The sequence below is a fragment of the Apiospora hydei genome (genome assembly GCF_038363865.1).
Source record: "Apiospora hydei strain CBS 114990 chromosome Unknown utg000007l_segment0_segment0, whole genome shotgun sequence".
Taxonomy (NCBI): Eukaryota; Fungi; Ascomycota; class Sordariomycetes; order Amphisphaeriales; family Apiosporaceae; genus Apiospora; species Apiospora hydei.
Window position 1 is genome coordinate 3,056,087 of NW_027117366.1, and position 20,592 is coordinate 3,076,678.

General features: G+C 52.4%; 7 protein-coding genes across 7 annotated transcripts; 4 read left to right on the forward strand and 3 right to left on the reverse strand.

Moving 5' to 3' along the window:
- Window positions 1-23: 23 nt before the first annotated feature.
- Window positions 24-706, forward strand: PG997_010060 (uncharacterized protein; the record flags this gene model as incomplete). Its single annotated transcript, XM_066814375.1, has 2 exons — window positions 24-216; window positions 300-706. The coding sequence occupies 2 exons, from the start codon at window positions 24-26 to the stop codon at window positions 704-706; spliced, it is 600 nt and encodes a 199-aa protein (XP_066666337.1).
- A 5,550-nt stretch (window positions 707-6,256) lies between these two features.
- Window positions 6,257-7,253, forward strand: PG997_010061 (SHO1 osmosensor; the record flags this gene model as incomplete). Its single annotated transcript, XM_066814376.1, has 3 exons — window positions 6,257-6,691; window positions 6,751-7,016; window positions 7,052-7,253. The coding sequence occupies 3 exons, from the start codon at window positions 6,257-6,259 to the stop codon at window positions 7,251-7,253; spliced, it is 903 nt and encodes a 300-aa protein (XP_066666338.1).
- A 1,223-nt stretch (window positions 7,254-8,476) lies between these two features.
- PG997_010062 (uncharacterized protein) lies at window positions 8,477-10,975 on the reverse strand (the record flags this gene model as incomplete). The annotated part of the gene is made up of 5 exons (XM_066814377.1): window positions 8,477-9,435; window positions 9,518-9,762; window positions 9,864-10,539; window positions 10,673-10,853; window positions 10,943-10,975. The coding sequence occupies 5 exons, from the start codon at window positions 10,973-10,975 to the stop codon at window positions 8,477-8,479; spliced, it is 2,094 nt and encodes a 697-aa protein (XP_066666339.1).
- A 2,580-nt stretch (window positions 10,976-13,555) lies between these two features.
- PG997_010063 (uncharacterized protein) lies at window positions 13,556-14,168 on the forward strand (the record flags this gene model as incomplete). Its single annotated transcript, XM_066814378.1, has 2 exons — window positions 13,556-13,583; window positions 13,684-14,168. The coding sequence occupies 2 exons, from the start codon at window positions 13,556-13,558 to the stop codon at window positions 14,166-14,168; spliced, it is 513 nt and encodes a 170-aa protein (XP_066666340.1).
- A 1,186-nt stretch (window positions 14,169-15,354) lies between these two features.
- Window positions 15,355-15,829, reverse strand: PG997_010064 (uncharacterized protein; the record flags this gene model as incomplete). Its single annotated transcript, XM_066814379.1, has 2 exons — window positions 15,355-15,547; window positions 15,633-15,829. The coding sequence occupies 2 exons, from the start codon at window positions 15,827-15,829 to the stop codon at window positions 15,355-15,357; spliced, it is 390 nt and encodes a 129-aa protein (XP_066666341.1).
- A 1,402-nt stretch (window positions 15,830-17,231) lies between these two features.
- PG997_010065 (glutathione S-transferase II) lies at window positions 17,232-18,238 on the forward strand (the record flags this gene model as incomplete). Its single annotated transcript, XM_066814380.1, has 4 exons — window positions 17,232-17,259; window positions 17,323-17,345; window positions 17,420-17,715; window positions 17,815-18,238. 4 exons carry the CDS (start codon window positions 17,232-17,234, stop codon window positions 18,236-18,238), a joined length of 771 nt encoding a protein of 256 aa, XP_066666342.1.
- Window positions 18,239-19,018: 780 nt separating this feature from the next.
- PG997_010066 (Crotonase core) lies at window positions 19,019-19,602 on the reverse strand (the record flags this gene model as incomplete). The annotated part of the gene is made up of 2 exons (XM_066814381.1): window positions 19,019-19,257; window positions 19,341-19,602. 2 exons carry the CDS (start codon window positions 19,600-19,602, stop codon window positions 19,019-19,021), a joined length of 501 nt encoding a protein of 166 aa, XP_066666343.1.
- Between the last annotated feature and the right edge of the window lie 990 nt (window positions 19,603-20,592).

A 20,592-nucleotide genomic window follows, 5' to 3' on the forward strand; every position in this document is an offset into this window, starting at 1 on the left:
GAACAGCTACCCCGCCACCCAAGATGTCGCTCGACGATACCACCCTCGAGACGCTCTCCTACCTCGAGGCCCGCCTCCTGCGGATAGAGTACGTCCTCTACGGCCACACAACGCCTCAAGCCAAGGCACCGGCCATCACGAGCCTACATCAACTCGAGCACCGCTTCGCAACCCTGCTGCAACGCGTCAGCACCTACAAGGATCTGCTGAAAATCTGTTCGTCACACCGATTGTGGCCTCTTTCTGGGCTTGGCCAAACGTAACACTTAGCTAACCCGATTATGCGCGCGCGCGGATAGATCACGCTCACCCGGACCTCTTCGACCCACCGCGCTCCTCGTCCGCCCAGGCCCCGTCCGAGTCGCTGCTCCCGCCCGACGCCCTCGAGCAGATCGTCCTGGCCGCGGCCCCGTCCTACCCGGCCACGGCCTCGGCCCTGACCTCGATCGCCGACACGCCCGTGCCCGAGCCGGCGCTGAGCGCGTCGCTGGCCGCGCTGCTGCCCCGCATGAAGGGCATCGAGGCCACGCAGGCGGCGCAGCGGGCCGAGATGGCGGAGCTCCGGGCGCGCAGCGAGATCTGCGTCCGCCAGTGGTACGAGCAGAGCGTCGTGGGCTACGCGGACTTCGTCGCCAACGCCGAGGGGCGCGTCGAGCGGGTCGAGCGCGGCGTCCGGAGGGTGGAGAAGGCGCGGGAGGAGGTATGATTTATGATAAGCGGAGGAGAAAAACGTATTTGTTCCGAGCTAAGGTCCGCAAAACGACGTCTACGAAAGATGAATACTTGGAGAGAACAGGGGCTAGGGTCCGCGCAAAGACGCACTTCTGCCTACTCGGCACCGATTGTCTGGATAGATGGCACGGCCCTAATGGAGGCCAGGAAGACCTAGCTTATACTAACCCCGGCTGTTGATTCCTCAAGGGTATGCCGGGAATTCTGCAGAGGTGCGGTTCGCACATGCTGGCCAAGCATTGGGAGGTCGCGTCTTCTTGTATGCAAATGACCACAGCTCGCCAGGCTGAACGCTGTTCATTATGGCGCATGCAGAGAGTCCGTGACGGGAACTTCCTCAGAAGCTGTAGTTAAGAGCTGACTGAGGGGCCAGCATCACGTCATGCGTCTGCGAATTCTCTTGATGAAGGTGTTCTTCTAGTCATGGGAACTGCGACCAAGGAACATACTACAACTAAAGAATTCCTTGACGCAACAGGAGTATGATCACATCGATTCGGCCAGGAGTTGAGTTACAGGAAACACAGACTGCCAACAATATTACAACAGGCACCCCGTAGATAGCTCATAAGTTCTCATCGAGTCCCGGCGATCGGGCGATGGGAAGCAAATATAGCATGTCTGTCATCATAGTGCATCCCCCGGATTCTTTACGTCCCGTGTTTCATGCCATGTGTTCTTAAGGATCCGCCGTGATCTGACGATGCAGTTCTTTCAAACTGGCAGATGGACGTACCGATAGCGGACGGGTGTTTCAGGTATAAAAAGTCTCGGTAACTTGCATCTTCCAATGCCTGTTCTATGCTCAAGAGCCAATCGCGGAGTTAAGTTGGTTGGTCATTTCAAGCGGCTTATCATATACCTAGGAGAACAGAAACGACCTCGTTGCAACCCACCACAATGTAGTATGTATGGGCGATTCGGAAACTTGTACGAAGGATTCCAACATGCGAACATGAATAGGTGTGAGCGCCACATCTGATATCTTGACACCGCCACAAGTGGCTGTAGCAAATTGATTGACAAATGGGGAATGTTCCGGCATTGCAGTACCGTACCGGGTCACGCTTGCAGCAGGTGATCGGTGATCACCGTTGAACCTCCCTGCCTCCCCTTGTCGCCGCGTTGATGAAACTTGGCAGTTGTGCTGGTTGAGCTAGCCTACCTCTACAGGGTGATGGGCAGATGGCGATGTACAGTAAGGAAAGCAGGTAAACTATATGTAATGCAGACCATGATGATGTGTGCGTTTTAGATATTACGGGCTCTTAGTAAAGGAAATACCAAGCCGATCAAATGGGCGGGCGGATAAGGATAACCGGACTCTTCCGTTTCCTGCTCATCCGTTGATGGCAAAGGGAGGGAAGGACGCGACATCGTTTCCCGTTTGTTAGATCCTGAAGGTGTCTTAGCTTGGTAGGTCAGTCGGTTATGTAATCTGACCAGGCCGAGAGGCCACCCAGCTGAGCCTAGAGAGAGGTGTGGTAAAGTGATAAAACGTTATTCCAGATTCCAGAGCGAATATATCCACCAATTCCTTCCATCGTGGGTTTTCAGCTCCATACGAAACCTTACTAGCCACGCCCTCTGGCCGAGCGAGATTGTAACATTATCCATAAGGCAAAAAGGCCGGAGATTATGCCACGGTTCGAAAATGTTTGAATGAAAACGTTTCGTTTTAGCGCGTCAAGTCATCACGAAATGCCAGAAAGCATTATTGGGTGGGCTTGCTCTTGGAGCCATCCAAGGCCGTTCATGGCACACTAGCCAGGGGACCACGGTGCTGGTGTTGGAACGTTTCAGCAGTGCCGGACAAGCGTCATTCAAGCCCGGCACCTGGCTCCGAGGATGAGGAATACAATGGACCTTGAAATGCTGAACAAGTCAAAAGCCCGAAGGTTTGGGAATGTGGAAGAGACATGTCACAACAGAGAACACGCCTGAAACACAGCAAACGTGGTGGAATCCGATCGCATTGGATCTGGTGATGATGATGAGGGGATGGCCCACGAGCACCCAGGTGAGTGCGACAGCACACCTCTTTTCGCACCCTTCCTTCCGGGCTGCTGGAGACGTCTGTTGTGACACATCTGGAATCAATATGCAGGCTGATAATGCTCATCGCGATTCTAGACCTACAACTGTATTTCGAGCTGGCAGAGAAAAAGCGAGACACTCAGGCTCAATCGGCTTGGGTGCTGGGCCAGAGGAAGTCTGCTGCCACTGTTCCTCGGGAGCCGTGACGTGAGCATTCCCGAACACCAATCGCTGTCATGACATTCTCTGTATGGTCCCCCTGCATGAGTTCGAAAACGGATTGCGGCGTGGCATATGTAGGTATTGTGTGTGAACGTTTCGGCCAGACACAAGTCAGTCAGTCAGTCAGCGTTTGGATTTCTCCTCCAACCAAGCCGACAAGTCGGTATGGAGACGCACGAGATGGTGGACAGGTGTGACAGCGGCGAGGTTAATGTCGATGTATTGGCGTGCAGTGGCTCACACACCCGAGAACCTAACCTCGAGACAAAACCCGTCCCTCGCAGCCTATCACAGCATCGGTAGCAATCTCACGCAGCACCCCCTTTCCCCTCCCTCCCTCACCTTCGCCGCGTGCTTTGCAGGTTTCCAAATGTTGGTATGTATTGCATCCTGGTTGAACCTCAAACAAGCCCACGGACTGGACCAAACAAACTGGCCAGAAAATCAGCCACCTGCTACAGCTTGAGCGTGCGAAAAGCAGCCACCCGACCCTGTGCTGCCGATTCCGACAAAAACAAAAAAGAACAATATAGCCTCCAGCAATTACTATTAATTGCCGGGCCAATTTTCGTCGGATCGGCCAGACTCGAGCGGACGCGACGGATTAGACGGAGATGCGACCCATTCTTCTGCCCTGAAAGGATTCTTGTTCCTGCCTTAGCGTTTGTGTTGGCTGGAAGCCGTCTCGAGCCGTCTGGCCGTGTTGTCCCACTCAACTCACCCGCTAAGTGTGTAGCTTACCTAATAACATGAACATGGGGTGTGAGGTCTCATCGAGTGGCATCGGATCGAGACTGTTCGTTGGCTGATTGATAGGGGATGGACAGACTGCAACAGACACAGACAGGAGCACGGGGAGCTCGGGGCAGCAGCTCGGGGAAGATGCAGGAGACTGACCGACAAAAAGACGGGCAGACCAGGGCTTGCGTTGCATTTACACTTTGAACGCATGGTTAAACAATCAAACGATTCATTTTGCTCTGCTCGCTTGACAGCGGGAGCCCGGGGTCGAGGAGGGCAGGGCACTGCCTCGTCGGTTGGCTGAGATTTGTGCCTTCTTTTTTTCGCTGACAGTGCTGCTGCTCTTTGGTGCTTGGGGAGCACTGCATTAGGACGCACAACAGGGAACATGGACCACCATCCACCCGCCATGCAAGGTATAGCGTTTATTGTCTAGCAGCTCATTTCAGCCACTCAGCGCTATTCATTACCCATCTCCCTGTCTTTGATCAATCAACCGATGGGAGAGCCCCTTGCTCTAAGTCGTGTGTCGCGTTTGTGTACTGTGTTTTGCGCGCCAATTTGGTAGGAAACGGCATGTATTTTGCTGGACCAACACACTGTCTGTGACTTGGACCATGGGATCTTTTTTTCGTTCGCTCATCTCGTTCGTAGGTGTGCTGGTGCTGGTGCTGGTGCTGGTGCTGGTGCTGGCTGGCTGGCTGGCTGCTCAGTGCTGGAGGGATTTCATTCAGGTCCTCGCTTTTTCCTCGTCTCCCCCTACCCAGCCTAACCCCCCCCCCTTGTACCTTTCCGTGTTGCAAATCTCCACCCTGTCTCCAGTGCTCCAGTTGTGTCCCCATCTCGTCCTATCCCTTCATCAATCCCATCCATCTCGGCCCTCTGTCCACCTTTTCCTAAATATACCATCAATCTTCCCGCTCGCGACCGTTAATCGCTTGTGCCGAGTAGAGAAGTCTCGACTTCACGTTTGGTCATTTGTTCCTCACGGCCAACCCCTACACACGGCGCAACAGTCGGCACTCGCTCATTATAATTCTCTTCTCTTCTCTCTCGATACCTACTTTACTGCAAAAGACGACGACACGACAACGAACGACCACCCGATCCCGGCGTGACTTGCTTGGTGCAATCGGCGCGCTGTCCAATTCCCCAGATCTCACGACCAAGAATAAGAAAGTGTGCTGGATTGGAGACTCAATCAATTAGAGGCGGAAACAGTAGCACGCAGCCTCCACCAACGACGGGCAGCTCGCAGACAAAGGGAATACATCCGACCCGGCCGTCTATCTATTTCGACCTCCAATCGCCCAAGCGCGCAAAACCCGATCCGAGAATCTCCCTCCAGTATCCGCTTACGAGGCCCCCAGGATACTCCAGCAAACATTCGACCGTGACAAACCACAATTCCAGTACCAAGGAGACTCGCTTTCTGGGTTCGTCTGGTCCTTTATTCATTCGTCTCAACACCACCACAGCACGCCCACCTGTATCATCAGAGTTCAGCAAAAGGCTGTTTTTCTCCCTCCCCAAATTCCTCCACTACTGCTAGTAGTTTGCCCTTCACCTGAAGCTTGTGATAGTTCAGTAGGGATCTGACGATCCGACCACTTCTTCTTCCCTTCCCGTCTTGGACCGAGACTGTAATTTTTCTTCGTTGCCTGATTCACACCGGTGCCTCTCTTATTCCATTCTGTCTCCGGTCTTGATTCCACCGCATCGAGTTATGCGCAGTCAGACCACCTTGTTTGCAACACAACAGCACACCATCGATTGATCCACCTCCCCGCGGCCTATCTTGCTGCTGCCATCACATCATTGTGAAAGCTCCTAAACTCGATCCTCCAGTCTAACTTCGTATCTACTCAGCCGCAACCTTTGGCCAACTCCATCCCGAGGACGTCGCGACTCGTACCTCCGACCCATCATCAAGCTCTGGACCAGCTTCCCCGTCACTCCTTTGAATCCTTCGCTAGCCGCCTTCTGTTAATTGCAACTCTCTTCACTCACCAACACCCCAACCATTCTTCCCTTGCGACGGAAGAATAGCCGGGAACCTCCCATTGCCTACAGTCTTTTTACTAAGGCTGCCGGACCTATCGCACTTCTTCTTCTCACACCCCTCTCCGCACCTCCAATTCTCGGCAAATCTACCACGCCTACAATCACCAGGGTACCGGGTCTTTTGCCCTGTTCTACTGGACACCGCCACACTCGATCGCTGCAGCTTTGCCAGCCGATTCTACATCGAGACCAACGGGAAACGGCATATTGAATTGCAGTTGGCCATCCTCGCTAGTGAACTGCCATCCAAGTTATCGGCGCACTCAGCCCTACCTTCTTATCGACGACACTGGCTGGTGTTGTCCGGTTGGAAGCTTTCCGACGCAACCTACTAGTTAGTGACGTGCGTGTTTGCGTCGCCACCTTCTTCTTCTTCACGAGCCTTGAAACCGACCAGGCTTGATCAGCCCGTCCTTTCAACTTAAAACCAGCAAGCGGCTCCCTTATCTTGGATTTCTCTATGCCCGGATACGGATCTCTACACTCGCCATCACTGCGGAAAATGGAACATTCAAGGGCTTCGTACGGCGGTCGCCGCGGTCTCAGCATGGGTAACATCGTCGGTGACCCCTTCGCGCTGGCCACCACCTCAATTGCCATGCTTGCATGGTTCATTGGCTTCGTTGGCTGCGTCATCGGACAAATCCAGCAAAACTCCCAAACCGGGTCCTTCCCGCCATTCCCTTGGTGGGCCATCGTCTACTCACTGTTCATTGTGTTGGGCGTCTTCTTTGTAATCGCCGCTGATTCGATTCAGACATACCATGTCGCTGTTGTGGGTTATTTGGGCGCCGGCCTTGTCTTGACGTCTTCCTCGGTCAACGCCCTGGTGTACTCGGCAAGCGGTGCACGTCAGGCTGCCGCCGCCGGTTTCATCCTGCTATCCATGGTCCAAGTATGTTTCCCTGTCGCGAAAGAGATAGCCATGGTTTCCTGACTAACAAATCTCTCCAGATCGTGTGGATCTTCTACTTTGGATCCGCCCCGTCAGCCACCCCGCGTGCCTACCTCGACTCGTTCGCCTTGACCAAGGAGTCAACTATGCACCGCCAGACTATGATGAACGGTGGCTATGGCGGCCGTCCCGAGACGTCGGTATCCCACCAGCCGCAGATGTATACTTCTGCCCAATTGAACGGCTTCGAGAACCCGTCGCCTGCGCCTGGCTTCTCGCAACAGGGCGCTCGCAACTCCGGCCCGATGGCCGGACCTTCTTCCCTGTCAACAAGCCCCCGGCTCCTCAACAGGACGAGAGCGAGATTGCGCAACCCACCGAGTACCCCTACCGCGCGAAGGCCATCTATAGTTACGAGGCCAACCCCGAAGACCAAAATGAGATCTCCTTCTCGAAGCATGAGATTCTGGAAGTCTCGGATGTCAGCGGACGATGGTGGCAAGCGCGGAAAGAGAATGGCGATACTGGTATTGCACCCAGCAACTATCTGATTCTATTATGAGCACGGAAATACCTGCTATTTGATTTTCTTGCATTGCGCTGCGACTACCCTTCCTCACGGCAATTGGTATTTCTCGCGCAAATGCGGCCACGAACTGGTCGCCTACTTTGTTTGGCACGGCATCTTGCGGTCTTGCTACATGGACACAGGAAATCGGTGTTAAGGTCGGATCTGAGACGGGGCTTCTCTTGATGAACTTCAAGAATCTTCGCGTACACATACCCATACCCATGATCGGAGGCTCCTCTAGACATTTCTCTTCCTGGAGGCTTTATACTGAACCTAGCGAGCAGCTAGTGAGGAAGTCCGATGCCCTTTTTTGACACATATTCTTCAACCACTCACGGACTTCTTTTGGTCCCAACCTCTTCTTTTCTTGACATCTACTCCTCAAAACGAAAACCTCCACCCCTTCTACTACTACGATGCCGCGTTTACTTGTCTTTTTGTATTTTCTCCCCGTTGCGAAGCAACAGGCCCCTGTCCTGTATTGTCTATATATGAGATTCTGCTTCCTGGGTACGAATGTTTTGTGGCCCACGGGCACAGGGCAATTCAGTAAGCAAGTCTCCACGATGAGTGTTGTTGTTGGTTCATGAAAGCGATGGGGCTATGTGGTGGTGGTTGGGAGTCAGAATGTGGGAGGTTCGGTGTGGTGGGAAACCTCATTGGCAACAACAGCATGGAAAGGCGGAAAAGGGAAGTGTGGGTGCCAATCTTCGCAACGACGGATTTCACGATGTCACGCTATTGGGCGAGCCGGCGATCAGAGCAGGCTCCATTGGGACTTGTATAAACGGTTTAAGTCAATGAAAAATACCTTGAACAAAGACCTGAGCTACAACATATGCACCGTGCCTTGCCTTGTGATGCGTTCGGTGCTACTCCGAGTGCAGTCGACGCCCGAAGATTGTAATCCGCTGCGAAACCGAAACGGAAGTCCTACTAATAAGAAGTCCGGCTCCAGTGCGTGACATCTACTCATGTTCCAGGTGTTTACTTTGATGGCAATGAACCGAAATCAAGGTGTGACTAATTCGAAACATTCGTCTTCTATGTGTAACAAATTTGACATGTTCACTTGACCACGAGATATATCTGCCTGCCTTGCTATGAGGTGGCACGTTCACCCTTTTTAACAAGAATCAACTGCATGCATCTCTCAGCCTTCATCGCTATTACCAGGCCGGATATACAATCACGACAGAGCGTCAAGACCCCGGTCATTCTTCATACACTGGTATGTCAAAGGCCAAATCAGTGGAAGAAGCCTCGTCACACTGCGCACGATGATGACTGCCAGAGACACTATGTGCATTATCTGGCCAGGGATACGCCTCTGTGAAAGGCTCTCCCAGAGGGGGCAAAGTTTCGTAGGCATGATCATCCTCCAACAACTGCATTAAAGGAGAATCGAATCCTGCAACCTCTTTCCGTTCGCAAGTAGAAGAGGTTGAGAGCGCTGCTGACTCATTCGTGTATAGCGCACCCACTTGCGCAGTTGGACGACCCGCCATAGGGCCATCTGGTCCGGCAATCCCTTTCCCTTTGGAGTTGGAAGAGAACGAGTCTGATCCATTCACTCCTTGCTTCATCGTGGGTGTTGCCGGAACAGCAATGACAGAGCTAGTCGCGACCGGAGCGAGCCGGTTCCCGCCGCCGCCGCAGTTGATGGTCGAAGAGAGCAATCCCTCCTGGTGCAAGGCCGGTCTCATCTCGAGGTAGAGCTCGCGGTCCGGTCGGTAGTCCGGGTGGCAGCGCATGATCTGGAGGAAGTATGCTATCGACTTGGCGTCCGATGCCGAACACCGCATGCTCAGAACGTGGTGGCTCTGTGGTGGTTCTTCTGAACCGGCGTCGCTGGTATTGTTGGTCATAGAATCATCGTCGCCCGTCGCAACATCATCGCCCTTGAGCCAACGGAGGGGGTCCTGTACAGCCGCCTCGATACACTCCTGTTCGGCCGCTTGCAAATATTTCTTGGTCTGCTCCTTGTCGGAATACTCGGCCACAATAGCAAAGGCGCGCTGCACGTTTTGCCGGATGTCGTCCTTGGTGGGCTGGAATCCGGGGGCGGCGTGGGCGTTCGCGGCCGCCCTGGCAGCATCCACGTACTGAAGAGCGCAGAATAGGATCTTGACCTGATCAAGAAGCGGTCGGAGCTGTGGCTGCTCGGGACCAACTACACAGCAAGGCTTTTGTTAGCACATCGTTTCGGCAGTGTTTTGCGGCCGATGCGATTGGGGGGAGGGGGCTTTGCTTACATGGACAGCTTGGCGGCTCCATGCAAGTAGTGATGAAGAAGTCGGGCTGGAATAAGACCCGCCAGATGCGATGGAAGACGGCGGTCTGGGCCTGTTCCCACCGCGGATCTCCCGTTCGGGGTCGAGAGCTGCTGGCGTCTTTGAACACGGCTTTGCACCCTTCCAGTTGAGCTGGGCTCATGTAGTATTGATCGTTTTCTCCTCCTGGGTCGGGATTGTCGCAGTGGACGCGGTACAGGTGGTTTCTGTTGAATTGAGATGATGATGCAAAGTTAACAAACACATCCATGAGCTTTTCACTTTGCTTTTGATCCTAGGCTACCTAGTCAAAACATGGGGTACGCACCTGAATGCGTCGCGGCTCGTCAGACGGGACCGCCACCGGCAGGTATCGAATCGGGGCGGCATAGTCCCGAAGACCAGACGGTATGGGCATGGCCACAGCAGAGTAGGCTTACTGCTGCTCCCCTCGGTCTTTGGCGACTTGGGGCGGCGGCGGTTTGGATCGTCGGGGTCGTCCGATGATAACCGGCGTTTCTTCCGCGCCCCGCTGCTCGATGAAGAAGAAGAAGAAGAAGCAAAATTCGATGATGAGTTCGCAGTGTTGGAAGTTGCTGCCTGGCTCGTTGGGGACGTTTCTGTAATTCCGGTTCCTGCGGTCTCTTCTCGGTTTCCGTGGGTTGCCGAATAGACGACTCTACGGCCACTGCCCACAAGATGCTTCACTGCGTTAACAACCTCTTCAGCAAAGGCAGCGTCCTCTCTCAAGATCTCCCTGATGGCGCTATAGATGAGCTTGTCAGTTGCGTCACCGGCGACATCACGTTGACCCTTTCCATGGGTTGCCTGCAATGGCAACTTGGCGGGATGTGCGGCAGGGGCGGTAGATTTATCGTGAATGACAGGCACTTTATCAATATCTGCTTCTGCGAGTGTACGGGGCCGACTTAGAGCTTCTTCGCCCTCACAGTAAAGGGACGGCCCACTGGATGCTTCGGACCACGGCGACGGCGGCCAGGACTCTGGATGAGAGTTGGTGCACGACGGTTAGTGAGCTGGCCTGCGATGATTTGAGGGGCGGCCGTACATGTCAGAGCCCCGGGTGGGGAGATGCGGTTCCTGCTTCGTTGTGCCCTGCTGGCCAGGTCAGTATACGGCAGGCTGGTCGCCGATAGGGCCGTCGACATGACTCTACGAGCTTGGTGGGCCTGAGCAGTCGCGATACGCTCACATCATCGATCCGCAGAGATTCGGGTCGTGCAGTAGATTCTCCGGTGTACCTGAATCGCTCAGCCGCATCCTCACTCTGGAGGAAAAGATGAAGCGGGAAGCTGAGCTGTGAAAGCGTTAGTGATTAACCAGTCCGATAACGCAGGCGAGCAAGAGGAAAAAGAAAAAAAAAAAAAAAAACATGGGCGAACATACCGCAAGCATTGGGACGGATCGTGTGCCTGACATATTGTTGCAGGCCTTGGTAAAGGTCCCAGGATCAAATCGGGACCAGCCGCCGTTGGGGGTGGTGAGGCAGGTTTACCTCCTTGGGAAGTGGGATGTGGCGGTAAGTGTGTAGAGGTCGGCCCTTTCCGGAGTCGTCTCCGCGAGATTTCTTGTTGCAGCTTTCCGGAAGTGAAGACAAGCTACTTGCCGGTGAGACAGGATGTTGCAGTGTAAGCCTCACCTGGGTAGTAATCCTCACCTGGGTAGTAATGCATAGTCAGGAATGCTTTCGCGTCAAGTTCCTTGAAATGGAGAAATTGCACAGCATCGACTTCTTGGGGAATCTAGTTAGAGCACCAGCGGCAGAGATATGCAAATACGATATCTTTCCTTGCAGACATGTCGCTGATCAAGTCTGCAGCTGCAGAGATCCCCCGGGACATGCCCCTGTCCCGTACCCCTGTCACTTTCCCCAACATGAATGAACGCTGCTCAGCCTCTAGCGAGGGCCTGCAACTCTGCGCTGGCACATTGCTGTCCAATTCGCGAGAAGTACAGGGCCGACCTGCTACCGCACCTTAGGATAGACTTCGTTAGTGTCGGATTAAGAGACGATGTAGAAATCTGTACTCTGCCAACAGAATGGGCTGCAGAGAAACGAACCGACATCTCAACGGTATGGCGGGGTGGGTATTGTAAGTAGGCAAATGGGCTCTTTTGCTTGCTACAACCGCAATAATATTTTCATTCGAAGAAGAGCCAAGTATTGCACCCGTTGAAAAGTTCTTGAACCCGTCAGACATGGACCCCGCCAGGATCTACTTGACGAACCTCGAGCACCCCACGCCCGCCTTATATGTCGTGTATCGCCTCGATCCCGACCAGGCGGAAACTTTTCGTATTCCTGTGGGGGGTGCAGCCTTTCAGGCACCCTCCACACCCTCCGCACTGGAAGAAGCCGAAAACCAAAGCTTCATCACCCAGGCTCTCGGTAATGCGGCCAGGCTGACTAGGAGCACCGAGTACCGTCTCTATCGGGCGCTGCTCAAACGAATTGTTGTCTCCGTGGCTGATCTCTCACCATTAGGTACTTAGACAACCTTCCCTATCTGGAAACCCCATTTGAACTCATCTGGACTTACACTTACACTTACACGCATTGAACTGTAAAGGTGGACAGACTTGACGGCTCGGCCCGGATTCTCCACCTCACACCAGACGAGCAGCTAACTCAATTGTTCCGTCACGACAACTTGTACATTTGTTAAGGCTGTCTCTCATCCACGGTGCCAAAACTTGGTGGGTCTGCCGGGTGCCGGCTGTGTAGATCACGATTGGCTTAGAAGGCAGCGGTTGCAACACCCACTTGTCTGATATTCTGAAAGGCTCAATCTCACCGGCCCGCCCCAATGATGACGACCGCGGTCTCTCCTGCACTAAAGCTTCAATGCTGTCTATTACCGTTACTTGGACCAACGGGGCATCGTAACCGAGCGCCATGCTCCTATGACGCCTCTCGTGTATTGGTGTGGGCGGGGGCGGGGTTGACTTTACAGGGGGGGTCAGAGAAGCACAATACGGCACCAGCAGGCGAGAGCATGGGGGGATGCTCGCGGCATTAAAGCCAAGTGAGTCAGTCAAAGTCCACGTTCGTGGTGACTCTAGCAAGAAGATGAGGGGGGAACATATGATACATGCATATGTCCCTAGCTCCTGGAGCGAGATGCCGCGGCTCCCCGCTCACACAAGCGTTCTTAGCGTCTACAAGACCATCTGCGGGTGGCCGTCTCCTGTGTACGAAAGTGAAACAGCGATTGGGTATTCATATCATAGTTGCTTGGAGGTCGGAAAGCGTAACAGGAATACCCAATCGGTGTACGTCTCGTAGACGTATGTTGAAATGAAAGCCTTATTTGCAACAAAGTATTATGTTGTGTTGTTTGATGCTGTGTAGAGGATTTTACATTCGCATGAATGATGGCTGAGATGGGGGATGCAAGCAACGCATCTCTCGGTCCACTCTGGATCTAATGTGCCTGCCATTGCCGAGATGTTGGCCCACGCTTTCCTTAAGTAACGATCGACTGGGATCTTGGAAACCAGCCCTACGACACTATATGGTCTCGAGAATGCCTCCTGCGAGCATCGAGAGTAAACACTGTTGACTAGGCAATGCCTCTTGCAACCGAAGACAGGCAGGGATGGGCGCGCAGAGCATAAGAGCTCCTGCTTCCCACGCACCGCCGGTTGACGTTCATTTGGTTCCAGAGCCCCTACGCTTTCTTCAAGGCCTGTGCCGACCCAAAGGCCCATGTCAGGAGGAAGATCAATAAAAGAACCAACCAAATAAACCAACCGAAACTCCGCGCCCTCGACGGTTTTGTTATATGCCCAATAGGCCATTTCCATCAACGTCAATTGACGGGAAACAAAACGATACCTAGGCAATCAACGTCCTACGATGGCCTCGAACCAACCCCAGCGAGGCCATCCCCCCTTCGCCGATCCGACCGTTTGGAATCTGGGCCGAGGAGGACGATATACCTAGATGCCAAACATCCCTATTCTGATGACAGCGGCTCTGAGTACGTCCCATCTTCGATGCCGTTATCCTCTTCCCAGAGCTCCGGTAAGTATTTCTGCCTCTTCTCTCTTCCTCACACTCCCCTCCCGCTCGCCCCTTATAGCTCCAGTGCGTTGTTCCTCACCTTGCCTCTGACACACCCCAGGGTCACAGGATGCGGTGCTGGTCGTAGCCACGCCTCCAGCCTCTCAGCAATCGGGCACGTCATCTTCAGGCAGCCGACAGCGTCGCTCAGACGCCCCGGCTCCATCTTCCCAGTCGATCGGTGCCGACTCGCCCGCCGCCGAGATAGACATCTTCGAAGACCCGGCGTCCCCACGTCCGGATGATGATCCTACGGCCGCTCCCGGGCAGGAGGACGAGCCATCCCCTCGGAGCATGGACTCCCCAAGTCCAGCACGGATGCCCCTCGCGTCGATCGTGCCGGGGAACGTCGGGTCCGTCAATGTCATCCCCCGCGCCCATGGCGGCAAGGGGAAAGATCGCGAGTTCCACACGATCCGCACCGTCATCAACGGCGTGTGGGTGTCCTTGCCATCCCGACAGGAGAACATCAACTTCTCTCAACACCACGAGAGATACGAGGACGAAGACCGTCTCGACTTCCACGACGGTTCGCTGGGAGGTTAACGTGGAGAAGCGAAATTGGGAAAAGAGTAGAATGAAAGTGAAAGTGGGGCAATTGGACTGTTTTCAGGGGTTGCCCGACGGTGAGTGGCTTACATGATGGCGAACGGCAGGTTTGGGGACGCGCTTCAACGACACACACGGTAGATACCTAGCTGATATTTCATAGACAAATTGATCCCCGAGGTATATCAGCCAAGTCTAGTCGCCAAATGATAGTCAAAGGTCAGCGTAAAAACTGTAGGTAGTGAAGTTTATACTTGGCTCGAGAGGAACAAAACGTGTGTATATATAAATGTATAATTTAACCCATGGGATGAGAGGGGAGGTGTAGCGCTTATATATTTCTTACCGACAAATCATTCCGGGCTAGATATAACTCCTCAATGTTAAACATGGGCATGTAATACGTACCGAAGAAATTCATTTCTAAATATTGCCTAGAAAGAGCCACGTTTGCAAGGAGACAGGCTTTCGTAGGAACCGTCATTCTGGCATGCTTTCCTCGCGAACTGCTTCACGATTTAACAGGGGGGTGCACCCCCATCGGAAGGGATTGTGGGTTAGATGTGAGACAGAGGGCCTTAAGAAAAGCAAGAGCACAAGAAGGCCAACAATAGCCCCATGTGGCCGGTCATCGTATAGGGAGCATGTGGTCTTTTCGCTACTACTGTCTAGCTTGATACATGTTTCCTTATTTCCCAACCATAATTTTTGTTTCATTACCGTTTTGCTTTCTCTCCATCCCCTGATTTTGCGACCCATCATTATAAAGCTCTCGTATATTACGTGTCTTATCCGACCTGCCGAGTCGTGGCCACACCCTTACCTCATCTGATGCTCTAGGGAATATATGGTTAGACACTGTCGGTCCTCTGGCTCCAGATGGGATGCATGACTGGTAATATGGACTTCCCTATAACTGGGCAATTGGTAGTGTCAAATTAATACCACCATAAGATACACATATTGACGATTTACAGGAGCACACTAACCTAGTTTAAGGGATCAGTCTTTATTTATTTAATCGTAATGAGACTCTATCTCCCGGGCCATAATCATGATTTTGACTTTCGGAGCATGCTTCTGACTGGCAGTTCTCTCATCTCCCTCAATCTATGTGATAATCGCTGAACTTGCGTATCATGCCATTATATCTCTAAAACTGTGCTTCGCTTGATCTTCCCAATCACCCTCGGTAGTCCAGCAACTCGTCCACGACCGGGGTGTCTTCCCGTGTCTGTGCGTCCCGACTAGCCCTGGCTCCTCGGTTATCCTTGAAGAGGCGTAGGTTCTCGCCAAACACCTTCCGGATCACGCCGTTGACCAGCTTCTCGTAGTCGAGCAGATCTCCGGCAGGCATGATCTTCTGGTCTTCTTCGCTGTGAGAGTATTAGCAGATACTCCATTATTTTCGCTGACAGCAATTGGGGATATGAATAAAAATGAAATGCTGTCTAAACTCACATATTATCCTTGAGCTCTTTTTTGATGGCATCCAAGATTTTCTTCTTTTTTGCCTCGTTTAGGGTGGTGTAAGCTGTATTCTCCAGCTTCTCTTCTGTCAACTCCATGCCTCGCCGGCTCTTCATGTACACCCGCTGCTGGCCATACTTCAGATCGGCACTCTTTCGGGGCTGGGCGCTAGTTTTTTGAGAAGCCATGGTTGCTTTCGGATAAGGTATTGCCGGAGTTCTGGAGAAGATTATGTTGCGTTTGGTGTTGTGATGAAGAAGGAAAAGACGAGATCTCGAAAACTGGTGGAAGGACGATATTAATATAGGCACTCGCCGAGTGTGAATACAGGTACCACGCCGGGTGTGAATATAGGTACCTCGGCAAGGTTGAAAATAGGTACTCGCCGAGTGTGAATACAAGGTGGCGGCGTTATTTGTGGATGTAAACATAGATTCAAGATTTGAGCCACGTCATAACAACGTTTTATAGTTGTGGTTGTAATTCCTAATACTATATTCACGTGTACTGCCTGAGCAACAAAGCGTACAAGTAAATGTAGACTTGGAGACCCCTTCTTAGAAATTGGACAGAAGGATCTCATCACTATATTCTCATGGGGTCTAATCCAGTTCAAAGTTAACGGTGTGCGGTACCTAAATCTACTGTAAACGTATGCATGCATGTAATGCCGTAATGGCAGAGTTCCCTTTCATATATCTATACAAAGTGACTAAGCTTGACCTACATTTGGCTCTGACTAACCTACCAGAAGTCCAGTCATACAATCTAATCATGTTGGTCAAACAAACATGCAATTGTTTGACCCATTCACGCCCATTAGTTTGATTTTTCACCAGCTCAAGCAGCAACGATGATAGAAAATGAGAAACCAGAACAAGCTTGTGGAAGAACTTACGACAAAGGGAAGTCAATCGTCAAATTCTAGCTTACACCAGATTTCACCCCAATAGCAATGATTTCGGGGCCCCCTTCTCCTTTTCGTCTGGTTAATTGATTCCAAATCCAAGTGGCATGGGTTGCGTACGGCCAGCTGGCGTGGTATCACAATCAGGAGTTTATATGCTGCCACCAATTTCCTCCGATAGGTGGCTAAGTAGGCGTTGATCATATTTGATATTATGATAGAAGATAGAATCTCTTCATGTGACCATTCAATTAGTCGCAGTACAATCCATAAATTGCTGAGTAGATGGGTTTCCCATGATAGTTGAAGTGAACATAGGGGAACATTTGCAATTGCAAAGCACCCTAGCCCGATGCTTCGACATAATTCCAACCAATTATGCTTCAAGGCATAAAATTACTCTGTATGGCTATTCACGCTGACCACCAGATTCTTGCTGCTTACTACAATGTTATCCCTTGCGTGCAAGGGTAGTACCGATAAGCAACCAACAGCCAACAATTCTGGGTGCGGGGTTTCCGTCTCAACATGAAATCAACCAACCGTGATTGGAAAAGGTGCAAAGTCCTGTTTCTTTTTCTTCTTTTTTCTCTATTTTCGCCGGTTAATATCTGGCCAGCTCAACAAAGATACTTGACAGAGAGTAGGTTACGGTCTATTGAATCATCCGTACAGGGTTCACGATGCAGCCCATTCGTGTGTGGCTCACCCGTAAGAAAGAAACATAAAACTGACAATACTTCCGTCTCATACTGACCGACGGGTGACTGGTAGCCCCGGGCCCCAACGCCTGGAAAGTAAGTGCAATCGATCAAGAAGAATGTCCCAGATATTTAATCCCCGGAGAGGGTTTTGCTGACATTTAGTTCAGGTCGTCTTTCTACTTGAGGAGCTTGGGGTCCCGTATGAGGTCAAATCCATCAGGTTCGCCGACGTGAAGAAACGGCCCATGATTGACGTCAACCCCAACGGCCGCGTCCCGGCCATAGAAGACCCGAACACCAATCTAACCCTTTGGGAGTCGGGTGCTATCATCACATATCTCATCGAGCAGTACGATACCAGACACACTTTGACCTACACATCCCTCGCAGACCGACACCATCTGAACCAGTGGTTGCATTTTCAGATGAGTGGACAGGGTCCTTATTATGGGACATCGGGCTGGTGAGGCAAAACCTATCATCTTTCCCCCTCGAGCAGCACAGATAGGCTCCTTCTTGTCTCATTGCTGGCTGACATGCCCCTTTCGATCTTCGACGCTAGGTTCATCCACCTTCACCCCGAAACGCTCCCCTCCGCGATCGACCGCTACACGAAGCAAGTCACGCGCGTTCTCGGCGTCCTCGAGGGCTGGCTGGCGGAGGATGGCAGGGAGTGGCTGGTGGGCGACAAGATGACGTACGCGGACCTGGCCTGGGTCCCCTGGAACGACCGGGTCGACACCGTGCTCGTCGGGGTCCCGGAGCCCGAGAAGCTCGACGCCTTCCCGAACGTCAAGGCCTGGCACAAACGCATGACTTCGAGGGCTTCGTGGCGGCGCTGCATGGAGCTGCGCGCGAGACTCATGGATGAGCAGGGACTGATGCCGAACGGCATGCCCAAGGGGACCATGCCCGAAGGTGTTACGTCTTACAGTGATTATGTGGCCAAAGTCGATGCTGGGGAAGATCCTGTCTTTCAACAGTAGTCCATAATGTATGCCAATAGCCGGATCAGTACCGTTGGATACGAAGAAGCAATTTAGCCAGCCGCTCGGAGCCACCCCGTAGTTACCTCCAAACGGAGGTTGATGATAGAATAAGCAGTCCTCAGTGGCCAATGCCAATTTTGATATTCGGAGCTAGGCATCTTTTTCCGTGGCTAGGTTCGAAGCTTTGACATGAAGTGCAGGCGGAAATCTACGACGACACACTAGCCACGGAATTCGTCTGAACTAGGGAACCTTGCGGCAATCCGACCCGGCCCCTTGGGATGCGACGAAGCTATCATCCCGCCTAGCGGGCGGGGATGTCAAAACCACAGCATGGCGGACACGCGACACTGCTTGGTACCAGGTGATGGCCGCAAACAAAGCAGGTGTCGTTCTGTTTGATGAACTACAAGGGTCACTTTCCTGAGGAAACGAGATGGAAGGAGCTGTTATAAGGGGGTATCAAGGAATGTTTCATAACAGCTATCTAATCTCCGTCACCTGCTTGACCTCAAAAAGATCGTTTACGGCCTCAATAGTGATCCCATTTGCCATATTGCAGTAGATAATGACAGTATAGTACTTCAATGCATCAGCCAAGTCAGGGGACTGGCTCCAGCATGCGTGGGTTGGTGAAAACGAAGCCGAGACAGGGAAGAGCATCTTCAGGTAACAAAAAGAGCGAGAGGAAAATAAGAAAAGAACATAAGAGGTATAAGAGCTTGTGAAACATGCGCGCGTAATCAACCCAGAGCAAGGCACCGTCCACCATGTCGATTACATCATGGCCACAACAAGACCAGCTGCCACGAGTCCGCCAACGCCGACAGCCGTGGCGCGCGGGGCCCCTCCTAGTGAAGTGGTTGTCGTAGCAGACGCCATATCGGTCGTGGTGGTCAGGGCAGGGCCACCGCTCGAGGACACAATAATGACGGTAGCAGTCGCCGCCGCCGTGCCGCCGCTGGTGGTGATGGTGGCGTAGTCCCAGCCGCAGTCTTTCATGAGTTTGGCAGCATCTGTAGAGGGAATGTATCATGTAAGTCAATAGTTCTCGGTCACTTAGCTCTGTATTGGGTCTGAAGAGAGTTGGGCATCGTACCGTTGTCGTCATCACCCTGTCTTGTGTTGCTCTTGATGCAGCTTGCGCACTTGCTCATGGGCTGCTCGGCGCCGTTGGCGAGACAGTAGCATTTTCGGTAGTCGTTGTCATTGTCCGTTTGCTGGTCACAGCGCTGGGAGAGGTCGACGGTCAACTGGCAAGGGGCCACGCAAACGCCGGGCATATCGTCGAAATCGACAGTGTTCTCAGCCAAAGCGATAGGGGCCAGGGCGAGGATGCTCAAGAGAGTGTTGTACTGCATGTTGTTGTTGGATTGTTATATATCCGTTGAAATTTCGTTCTCCAATATGGGTAACGGAGGTCTAGGTGTTTAGATCAAATATATCCTGGGTGAGAATCTGAGCGATAGTGTTTGTCTAAAAGCGATGGTCTTGGTAATATGGTCAGGCAAGTAGTCGGATGATGCGGCAATTCTAGAGATCAGACTGCAATGATGATCGGTATCGCCATCTTAAATACTTGATCAGAATATCTTCCATCTTGGCGCATGGCAGCGATGCGGTCATCGGCTAAACCAGGAACACGCCGTCTGTTCATCCCATGTGCATGACTAGTAAGGTTTTCAACGCATCGTAGTATACTGTACAATACGATTGAAATTATACTTACGCTCAAGGTTGTTCACTTTAGCCACATGTAGTAAAGTCCATCGGGAATGTCACACTTGACACAGCCTCTCCAGAGCCAGTAATAGTAGTGCTCGATCCTGCATTGGCGCGTTGTCGACTATTCTGCACCAGTGGTCTGACGAGACATGGCAACAGTGGATCAGACAACACACTTGTGAAAGATGTATGCAGCCAAGAATGGCTAGGACACATACACAAGAAAACATAGCCATGTTGGACCAGCTGAATCCCATATGCCGCTGACCTTGTCCGCCAAGGGCACTTTGCATAGTCACCATTGTGGCCTATTGGCTCCGGGGCTGTTGTGGTGGGGGCACTCCAACATCTAAGCCTCGACTCCACGCAACTTGATCCACCAAGCCGAATGCTGTAGTCAAAATAAGGAAAGAGTAGATAATTAAGCGTACGTTTCATGGTGATGTGGTCTTGAATTCCAAGGTCTGTGACTGGTCGTTGGGATGTCTTGGGGGCACCGCCCCCTGAGCAGACCGCACCGCCAACACTGCCTCCATGCATGTGCGTCTTAAGTATGTGCGCCTTAAGGGTTCTTTCTAAGACGATTGGATAGTACCTCACGCAATGATTTCTTAGGATCCGGTTTT